The 11,203-nt window shown below is 41.4% G+C and overlaps 2 protein-coding genes across 5 annotated transcripts in view; one reads left to right on the plus strand and one right to left on the minus strand.

The window, feature by feature from the left end:
- Positions 1–1,639, plus strand: part of Vps13b (vacuolar protein sorting 13 homolog B) — a 529,582-nt gene extending 527,943 nt beyond the window's left edge. For 3 of the 4 annotated variants that reach the window (XM_021217240.2, XM_029548110.1, XM_029548109.1), the window contains exon 62: positions 239–1,638. In XM_021217240.2, the coding sequence (XP_021072899.1) occupies positions 239–484 (246 nt within the window). In that variant the 3' untranslated portion in view covers positions 485–1,638. Of the gene's footprint in view, positions 1–238 lie in introns of all 4 variants that reach the window. The other variant, XM_029548111.1, reaches the window with a different exon arrangement.
- Positions 1,640–2,387: 748 nt separating this feature from the next.
- LOC110335202 (cytochrome c oxidase subunit 6C) lies at positions 2,388–9,531 on the minus strand. The gene is made up of 4 exons (XM_021217264.1): positions 9,412–9,531; positions 8,450–8,579; positions 5,029–5,157; positions 2,388–2,508 (listed from the first exon to the last, which is right to left on the minus strand). Exons 2-3 carry the CDS (start codon positions 8,564–8,566, stop codon positions 5,044–5,046), a joined length of 231 nt encoding a protein of 76 aa, XP_021072923.1. The 5' UTR covers positions 8,567–8,579; positions 9,412–9,531; the 3' UTR covers positions 2,388–2,508; positions 5,029–5,043.
- Between the last annotated feature and the right edge of the window lie 1,672 nt (positions 9,532–11,203).

Below are 11,203 nucleotides of genomic sequence, written 5' to 3' on the forward strand. Positions count from 1 at the left end.
TGTTAACTTTAAACATGGGAATTTTAAGCAAAATGAACCGTTTATTCAAAGGTTATCCGGAAGGTGTCATGGAGATGTGGTTGCATGTGCTAAAAGTGTACTGGCAGCGCTTTATCTCAGAAGTGCTGACTTAGACAGAATGGCTTACTAGATGACCTAGGGGACATAGTGGACAAGTAGATCCCGGAAAGTAATTTTGATGGCAACTAATTAAGGAACCTTTGTTTTTGGAACCCAGATTGATGGTGCCCGGGAGAGACTGTCAGAGCAACAGTTTAAGAGGCTCGTGGACTACATTGCAAAAACATCTTGTCACCTGGCCCCCAGCTGCTCTTCTATGCAAACATGTTCTGTGGTAGCTGTGGAGCCTCCTCCTGCCACTGTTAAAACATACCATTATTTGGTTGACCCACATTTTGCTCAGGTCTTCATTAGTAAATTTACCATGGTAAAGAATAAAGCCCTGAGGAAAGGCTTCCCCTGAGGCCCCCTTTAAGGTAGGTGTTTGATTTTTGCTGTGCAAGTCTGGATTCTAACATTCAACATGGACACAAGGCCAGCACTTTAGTTACGGCACACTAGTTTTGTAGGGATTTACATCTATGTTCTCCCCAAAGAAACAAACAAAAATTCCAAATGGGAGAACCAATGATCAGCAAAATCCTATAAATGTTGTATTCTTACCACACACAGAAAACCTTTCTTCTCTATGCCACGTTCAGAAGCTCTCACTGGAATTTTAATCTATTAATGATCTGCGTATAGTAAAATGTGAACAGGCCCTAGAAAACAGACCAAGAAATAAAACTCTGCCACCTCTGTAATACTTAGAACTTTGCTGTTTCACTTTAATTTTTTACTTAACTACAGTATCTTTCTTTTAGTAAAAAACAATGTGAATTCCCCTCAAAGTCTGTGTTCTACTGATTTCTAGTAAGACAGACTTTTGAACTGCTCAGGTATATTTTGGAAAGTTTGTGTTTTACTAAGCTAAAGTAACACTGTGTCTACCAACAATGACAGAACATATTGGTTATACGTTTATTTGGGGATGAGTTAAAGACTCCAACCTTAAGGCTGACAGTGACTTCAGTCCAAATAGTTGATCTGTTGAATTGATTTGATAAAGTATGGAGCTATCCCTAGTGTCTGCTAAGTATTATTTAACATCTAAGGAGGGCTTTGATGCAAGGCCTGGCACCACTGCTACCTTCAACAGTTAGTGACTCTCGGGGTCTCATTACCCACTGATGGCATTCATGCACAGGCCTGCAATCTATTCCTTCCCTTCAACTGAAATGTGGCAGTAAGACAGTGCCATTGATTTCAAAGGACACCGACCTACAACCTCAGTCTGCTGGGCACACACCCTACTACAGCACTAGTCCCGGAAAACAAGTCCTTGGTGGACAATTCAAACCAAATAGGAAGATCATCTCTGCAATTGGTCTATTACACATTTAGGAAAGGAACATCTTTGTCAAACTCAAGAACAGTTATTTTTAAGAATGTAAATATGTACTGATTCTTGTATGGTTTATGGTAATTTTACATACTGCTGGAAATTATTATATGAATAATAAAAGGTATTCCTGAATCACTGACCATGGATAAACGTGTGCTGTGAGTTTTTTCATTGCAGGTTTTCTTTGATACCCCATGTTAATATTACTCACTCACTGAGTCTTTCTTACACAAGTTAAACAGTAAGAACTACTGATCAAACTTGCATTTTCATTCTGTCCACTGGATACAGCAATCCTAGAACTCTTAACCAGGATGCACACGGTCCTGGTTTCAATGCTTGTGATACCATCTACATTCGGACTTTTTTTTAAGTGGCTATCAGACATTCCTCAATATTAGTTAAGTATTTTACTGGATTAGACACATATTCCCATTTATTATACATTGATATAATTGTTGGGTCATTAATAAAAATAATTTTTCTAATAGTAAACCAATTAACTCTTCTTTCTGGTGATAGCAGTAATACCAAAGACTGGCAGTAAAATCCAAGGACAGATTTTCTTTATAGAATGGCATCTCTTGGGCTGGAGTGATAGCTCAGCCATTAAAGGCTAGACTTACAACCAAAAATAAAGAGTTGGCATCTAACCGTGTATTCCAGGCTGCCCTGAAAACTCTACTGGCCTCTGGCTCAAGGTTCAGTGACACATCTACCTCTGCCTCCTGCAAAGGCTGATTTTACTGATAGGATTGGAACACCAAGACCAGAAGTACAGATGCTCATAGGTACTCCAGGACACAAAAGCCAGGACCAGATAATTGTAGGAGTTGTCTTTACAACATTTATCTAGAATTCTAAGAACACTAAGTGTCAGGTTTTAAAGGCTCTGAATTATCATTAATAACCAAGCAAAGACTTACTGTCCATATAATTACTATTTATTGAGAGAAACTACTCCTTAGCCCACATATTCATGTTTTCATAGTTCAGGAACGCAGGTCAGCAATGAACTTCTATGGAGCGCAATCCAAAGAATTCTATGGAGAGAAACACAATAGCTTTGTGAATGATAAACAATCTTTATTACTACCATCCATAAAGTATAGTCCTACTAGACTGTAAACTTTCTAAAATGTAAAAGTACATCTCAATATAGTCAACTGCAGATGAATCTATTACTACCCTGCACTTGATGAAAACCTGAAAGCTTTTCCTTTACAATCAGCAAAAAAGAAAAGATGCCAATTCTTGACACTTCTATTCAACATAGTATTAAAGTCCTAATCAGAAAAATCAGTTGAGAAAAAGAAAATACACCCAAAGGAAGTAAAATCTGTAGGTAATATTTCATAATGTAGAAAATTCTAATAATATGCACAGAAACAGGTTAGAATGAGTTTTACAAAGTTGTAGGGCATAAAATAGTAACACACTAAACTAAAAATAAAAACAATTCTATTTATAATTACTTTGAAACTAATAGAACACTTATGAATAGAATACTGAACAAAGATATGAAGTGCCACTGAAAGACTACAATATTGCAATATTAAGATGTCTATACACTCCAGAGCAATCTACAGATTAATGTAATCCTTATCAAAAACCCAACCATGTTTTGTAGAAAAAGAAAACCCACTCTAAAATTTAGAGATTCTCAAAGGACCTCAAATATCTCAAAGAACTGAGGGAGCTGGGGTAGAAGACTCCTATGTAATGAAACCTCTGTGGTACTGACCTGATACACAAACCAGGCTTGAGTGATGGTTCAGAATGTGGTTCAGAATGTGGATGCTTGCTATGTAAGGACACTAGTTCAACTCCCCAGCTCCCACATAAAAAGTCAGGCATGACAGTGCATTAAAAGCCCAGCATTGGAGGACAAGAACCAGGAGAATCTTAGGCGCTCACTGGCCAACTAGTCTAGATGAAACAGCTTCTTGTTAGCAAAAGACTACTTAACAGACTAATGCAAGAAGACTGCCTTAACAGACTAATGCAAGATGACCTTTTACAGACTAATGCAAGAAGATGACCTTACAGACTAATGCAAGAAGATGATGACCTTACAGACTAATGCAAGAGGCAACGAAAAACATCTGAAGGTCCTTCATTCAAAGGGGAAGGACAATTTTTAAAAAATATTTTTGGGACAACGTATTATCTGTATACTAAAGAATGAAGCTGGGTCTTGCCATTACACTATAAACAAAAATTATCTTAAAAATGAGGACTTTTAGAGCAGTGGTCCTCAACCTTCCTAATGCTTTGACCCTTTAATATAATTCCATCTGCTATAATGCCTCCCACCCATAACACTATTTTCATTGCTACTTCCTAACCATAATTTGGCTACTGTTGTGAATTGTAAATACCTGATATGTAGGGTATCTGATATGAGACCCCTAAAAGGGTCATGACCCACAAGGTTGAAAACCACTGACTAAAGGTATAGCTAAATTAAAACTTACACTTCATACAATTTCCAGCACCAACAAAAAACGAAAGACTCAAAGACAAAAAGCATTAAGACTCTTGAAAGAAAGTTTTTAAGATACTGGATTTGGCAGTGATTCTGGGATGGGCCTGTTTGACAAAAATATAAATAGGGAACAACTCATCTAAAGTAACATTTAAAAAATAGCAGAGTTGAATAAAAGAATCCCCAGGATGAAGAGCTGGACAAGTGGCTAAAGCACAAAAGTAACAATAAAATCCAGAGTCTGGAGCTCCAGAATTTATATAAATGCCTGACAGACATGGTGGGCCACCTGCATTTCCAAGACTAACCTGGTTAGCCAGACTAGCCTCATGAGAGGGCTCTGGATTCAGAGATCCTGCTCAATAATGTAGAAAATACTAAAGGAAAGTACTCTTAATATTAACCTTGGACTTACACACACTCACACACAGGCACGCACACACCCATACATAGCAAACAAACACCTTACATACATATATATGAAAGGGGGGAAAATCCCCAATATACCCAAAGAATATACAAAGTGGCCAATAAGTACATGCAACACTCAAAACTACAAATTACTAGGAAGCTCAAATCAAAACCACCATAAAGTATCTCAACCCACTACCAAAAACCACACATACACCGGGAGTGAGTGTGGGGGAGAGCACCCTCATAGAGGACGGGGGAAGGAGGACGGAATAGATTTCCGGATGGGACACCTGGAAAGGGGTAACATTTGAAATGTAAATAAATAAAATATCCAATAAAAGGGGAAAAAAATAAAGATAAAAAAAGCATATACGGGCTAGAGAGATGGCTTAGAGGTTAAGAGCACTGACTGTTCTTCCAAAGGTCCTGAGTTCAATTCCCAGCAACCACATGGTGGCTCACAATCATCCGTAATGAGATCTGATTCCCCCTTCCGGAGTATCTGAAGGTAGCAACAGTGTACTTACATATAATAAATCTAAAAAAAAAAAAAAAAAAAAGCATATATATATATATATATGTACTTCATATATATATATATATATATATTTGTACTTCACTAAACATTTCTTAGACATAACTTAAAAGTGACTGTAATTACCTTTGCATTCTGAAATCACTTCGCACTCTGAAAGATACCAGCCTTCCTCATCTCTTCAAAATCTTTCATGGAATCATAATTTCTGTAGAATTCTGCATACGCCTTCTTTCTTGGCTCAGCCACACCAAACTAAAAGGTAGTATAGCCTGTTACAGAACTCTGTTTTCTGATTATTAAAAATGCATAAAAACAAAATAAACTAAGAACATACTTGTGCTCGGTCTTTACTGAGCCCTCTTATTTCCTAGACAAGGGGGGGACACCATGAAAGGAAGAGTCTTGTGGTAACTATACAGCAAAAAGCTCCCTACTTCCCTAGAGACAGACACCCCTATTCTGGGGTGGGGTTGTAGTCCACATTTGTGCATGTGTTTGGTAGAAAGAGTGTTAAGTTAAAGATAGTACAAAATAAACAAATAGCCTTCCTTCTAGCAAACCATAAATATTGCCAGTCGAAATATTAACATGGTAACATAACATGGTAACATATCCCGGCTCAACTTAAGCAGAATGTGAATTTTAAAGAAGTCTAAAGCAAATTTAAAAGATATAAGAAAATGCCAAAAAATTATAGGGAATTTACACTTAAACAAGAACTGAGTCATTTTGCAAATTAGGGAATAGAATCCAAAAATGATGGCTGATTACTTGAAAGGAAGGCCTTTACTAATAAAACTGCTACCACAAGAAAAAGATCAGGAAGAGCTATGTTCATTTGGCTTTGTCTTCCATACAGAACGATCAGCACAGAGGGAAGGAGTGGTATTTGACAGACGAGGTGGAGTTACAGCAAAGCTCAAAGGCTAAGCAATAGCCACAGCTAGGGCCGGCACTTGGTAATCCAAACCCATGTCTGGAATATAAAACCCTGTGTAGCTTATCTCCCAAATCCGCTCATCGTGCACATAACACAGTACGACTCTAAGTACTAATCCACACTGGCGAGGGGGCTACAGAAATGCACAGAATCCTGCTATCCAATAAAGCAATACCGTAAGCGCTAGTAAATTTACTGTTCCTCCTCCTATTCAATCCCAATTTCTTCCAATAAAAGAACAAAAGGGAGTTCCTCAGTGCCACTCTCTAAAGTCTGCTGAAGCCCCACACTATATATAATAAGTTAGTATCTACATGACAGGCTAAATGATGTTCTGACAGCTAGAGTTTTATGAGGCTGGTTTGGAGGAAATTTGGCTAACAGTGATCCACTTCACAGTGTAAACAGGTTGCCCAACACACAAAAGGACCAAAGAAACCAAAGTCATTCGATAAATCTTGGTGTCTTTTAATATCCTCAAGGGTCATGTTTAAGTGTGCATGCAGATACATTATGCTGGGTTTGTTTCTCTGGAGTACCATAATATACTAGGCGAGCCAACCATGAGTTATTTGTTAAAACAGAAGTATTTTTCATTAACACAATTAGAGAACCAGAAACTTGTTAGTGATCCCAAGAAATAGCATAATTTTTATAACCTTGTCTAAATTAGCATATTTTATATTTTAAATGGGAAACTTTTTTTTTTTGNTTTTTCGAGACAGGGTTTCTCTGAGTAACCCTGGCTGTCCTGGAGCTCACTCTGTAGACCAGGCTGGCCTCAAACTCAGAAATTTGCCTGCCTCTGCCTCCCAAGTGCTGGGATTAAAGGCATGCACCACCACTGCCTGGCTAAATGGGAAACTTTTTTTTTTTTTTTTTTTTTGTTTTTTGAGACAGGGTTTCTCTGTATAGCCCTGTCCTGGAACTCACTCTGTAGACCAGGCTGGCCTTGAACTCAGAAATCCACCTGCCTCTGCCTCTGCCTCCCGGGTGCTGGAATTAAAGGCGTGTGCCACCACACCCGGCCCTAAGTGGGAAACTCTTAAGTCTGGACTTCATGAACCAGCAAGAAGGCTCAGTGGAAAGGTGCTTGTCACCAAGCTTGATGGGTCCCTGGGACTTCACATGGTAGTGAAGAAAATCAACTCCTGCAAGTTCTCTGGCTTCCAGCCACACACCAAGGAAAGCACAGGGCCAATATACACACATACATATCCCAAATGTTCTCATGGTTTTATTACAAAAACATAACACGCATGATAATAAACATTTTAAGAGGACCTTAAATAACAATATCTGAATTAAAAGGGGAAAGGGTGTGGTAAGAGCATTAAAGTTCATAGAGGAGCCAGGCGTGGTAGTGTACACCTTTAGTCTCAGCACAGAGGTAGAAAAACAAACAGCTCTGAAGATACTTCCTATCCAGTAGAACCACAGTCTCTGTGCATGGTCTACAGAACAAGTTTCAGGCCATCCAAAGATGTACATACAGTGAGACTCTGTATCACCACCTCCTCAGATCGACAAAGGCACAGAGTTTTTAAAATGCTGATCTTGCAAATCCTTCAAAAAAAAAAAAAAAAGCTGAAATGATGCCAGGCAGAAGTGGCGCACGCCTTTAATCTCAGCACTTGGGAGGCAGAGGCAGGTGGATTTCTGAGTTCAAGGCCAGCCTGGTGTACAGAGTGAGTTCCAGGACAGCCGGGGCTACACAGAGAAACCCTGTCTCGAACCCCCCCACCCCCCAAAAAAACAAAAACAAAACAAAACGAAACAAAAAAAACCCTGCTGAAATGAATAACTGCTTTTTCTATACCCTGCATATCTGCCATGTTAAAGGCAGGATTTTCTTCTCCCCAGCTGCATGAACTCCTATCTTGCAATACCTCATAGTGCAATTACATCTGCAAATAATGTCTTAAAAGCTCCAAATGACATTGGCCCTAACTTTATAGGAGGAAATTCATCAAGTTACAGAAGGCCATATGAGGAAGAAGGCAAAAGAGAGAAAAGATTAAGAAGGCATTAACCCTGATCTTAAAAACTGGGTGTATGCTGGTGCACACCTTTTGATCTCAGCACTCAGGGAAATCCCATGAGCTGCAGAGTTATATAGTAAGCTGCCAGGGTTATATAATAAGACCTTATCTCAAAAACAAAACCCTGGGGCTGGTGAGATGGCTCAGTGGGTAAGAGCACCTGACTGCTCTTCCGAAGGTCCGGAGTTCAAATCCCAGCAACCACATGGTGGCTCACAACCACCCGTAACAAGATCTGATGCCCTCTTCTAGAGTGTCTGAAGACAGCTACAGTGTACTTACATATAATTAATAAATAAATCTTAAAAAAAAAAAAAAAAGAAAAAAGAAAAACCCTGTGCGGAAGCAAATGCCTGTTTAAACCACTCAGTCTGGTTCTTTGATATAGCAAACAGTTTCATTTGAAGATAGGGTTCCTGTTACATGGAAGCCTATGGAAGGTAAATGAGGGAAATATCTTGAAGATAGAGTTTCCTTTTTAAACAGCTCTTAACTAGGTTTAAAAAATAAATGTTTTAAACGAACAGCTTGTGACCTAAAGCACAAACAAACAAGCACATACCTTATAGGCAGCGGCAACTCCCAGGGCCACAATGAATGCGCCAACAATATGAACCCGCAGACGCTTGGCCAGAAGACCACGCATCTGTGGTTTGGGCAACAGCGCACCGGAACTCATGGTAGCCAATGTCCTTTGCAAGTAAAACAAAAAGGAGAAAAAGAAAAAGCTTGGAACAGGGTAAGTGATTGAAGTCTACATGCACAACGTATTTTAGTATCTACAACCGCGGCTCACCCCTCCTGCAAGGTTTCGATGACTTAGGCAACTTCCTCTTTGCCCGCTCCTCTCCTACGCAGTTCCACTACCCGCACCAAGCCGGTAACCAGCAACAAGGCTGGCACAACCAGCAACCGATGAGCAAAAACTATGACAGAAGTGTCCCCCATCCACAGACAGGCAGATGCGACCTAGCTGTTGCCTTTTCGGAATTTACCCTTAGGAAGAAAAGCCTTCGGCGTGGGACAGGGGCCCAGCAAGCGCCCCGAGGGCCGGTGGAGCAGGCGCGACAGGTCGGGGACCCTCCAGCTTCCCAATTCTACGCCCACAGCAGGCCGACCACCCGGGTCCCTCGGTGCCTGGGTCCCCTCCAAGGTCGCACCCCTTATCCAGCTTGAGCACCGGCCCCCACACGTCAAATGACCCAATCAAGGTCAACCCGGCCGCGGCAAAATCCAAGGGCAGACGGGCCCGGCCGGCCACCAGCGAGACCCGGAGGCTCCGCAGAGCTCCTCCGGAGCCCTAAGAGCGCACGCGGGGAGATGGCGGGGCCGCCCGAGCTCTCAGGCCGGCCAGGCCCGCAGCCTCCCGAGGACGCGGCGGGGACAAGCGCGCCCACGAGGAAGGCAGGCCCGCGGCTCCACTGGGCCGGGACGCGCACGACATCCTAGTTCGCCGCCCCACGAGAGGCCGAGGAACCCGCAGTTGTCAAACCCCAGAATCTCCTCTCTCTCCACCATTCCCACCTCGACACCAACGTCCTCCCCGGTTCTCGGAGCAACGGAGAGCCTTCCAGCAGCACGCATGCGCAAGAGTCGATAGAGGACTGGCGACGGTGGCCTAAGGAGTCCAAAAGTGTTCAAGCGTGCACTCAGCTGGTCACAGCTGAAATCTATGCCAATTACACTATGGTTTTTTTCTAAACAGAACCTTGAAAACGAGTCCTGAGTACCTACAAAGGTTTCTTCAGGGAATTACAAATATTAATCTTGACCTGTGTTGTGAACTTACTAAGGAATTCATATATATTTCACATGTGGGGAAAAATAATATACTCTATAAATGCACTACAACATCTGAGGGCTTTTTTTTCTAAATGCCCAACCTTGAGAAAAGGCATATCTTGGGGGACCTGACATTTGTGTCAAAGGATTGCCTAAACCACATGAATAAGCATTTTCATTTCAACTACCTCGGCACAATAAACGCTTGGTTTTTGGCAAAGAGCAAAAGGCCAATTTTAGAGTTTAACATGTAATTTTAGAACCCATGCTGTGGAACAAACTAGAGATGTGATCCCACTCCACTGCCACAGACTCAGTGATCTGCTTAACAAATCTGAGCAAATCATAACGGGTATTTGTGTTGGGTTCTTAATAAAAAAAATAACTTGTGAAGGGGAACAACAGGGATGTTTTTGGAAAAACGACTAAAGAAGATGACTTTTCGTGCCTTGGGGGTTTATCTTACTTCAGTGACATCAACTAGATTCACAAGTATTACTAAAGTCAGCTGAGTAAGCCTACTTTATATATATGCAGGGTTTGTGAGGGCTTAGGAACCCTGGTTGAGCACCATCACACTATATGGAGAACAACTGAAGGTGTGAAACCACTGAACCAGACCCATGGTTACAAAGAAAGGTTCACGGGATCAGAGTACCAGGACTATGGTTAATCCCACCCGGTGAGAATAGGACAGTTACTGCAAGTTTTGAGCCAAATTTAAAACAAGCTTTATTAAGTATCGGCCGGTTCAGTGGACACTGTCCGGTGCATACCTAGGAATCCCAGAACATGGCGCCAAATTACAGCTCAGTCAGAGACTTATAAAGGCAAACCCCAAAAGGTCAGTACTTCCCACCTTCGTCCAATCAGGGGCACGCTTAGATCCCAATGTATTTCCTTACAAACCTCCAGCCTACCCCCACCTATGCGCGATCAAGCGCATCCTGTAAAGTTGGGGCAAGCGAGGTTGTTTACAGAAGAGAAAACACCATGGTTCACTCTCTTACATAAGCAACAGCCCCCAGCACTCCAGAAGTTATCCATCCTTGGGCAAGTGGGGCTTACAGGTTAGAGGCATGTTTGATTGATAGATCTCTTAAGCCCAGTAATTTAAACTTAGAATACAACTTTAGCCTTCAAGCAGATTTTATATGACAGTGAACAGTCTGAACGTTCTTTGAACTGATACAATGTAGGGGATTTTAATCCAGCAATAAGGTGACTCTGGCATGAGATCACATCCAAAGATCTTCTAGGTCTATATGATCCAGCCAAATGTAGACACACCCTAGATTACAGTATGATTTGGCTGGAAAAAACAGACTCGATCTTAGTGAACACCTTTAGTCCCTAACAATGAAGGTAAGGCTCTGCTGTGCCAGGAATCGTTCATGAACCCCCAAAAGACCACCAAGGAGCCCAGTCCGATGCAATTGCATTAAGGTCCCTTTATTCAAGCTTGAGCTTGGGCTACATCACCTTCTCTGATGGAGGAGAATGGAAGGGGCCCAAAGCCCAGTTTTAGGCAAGC

The sequence above is a fragment of the Mus pahari genome, chromosome 17, assembly GCF_900095145.1.
Source record: "Mus pahari chromosome 17, PAHARI_EIJ_v1.1, whole genome shotgun sequence".
Lineage (NCBI taxonomy): Eukaryota > Metazoa > Chordata > Mammalia > Rodentia > Muridae > Mus > Mus pahari.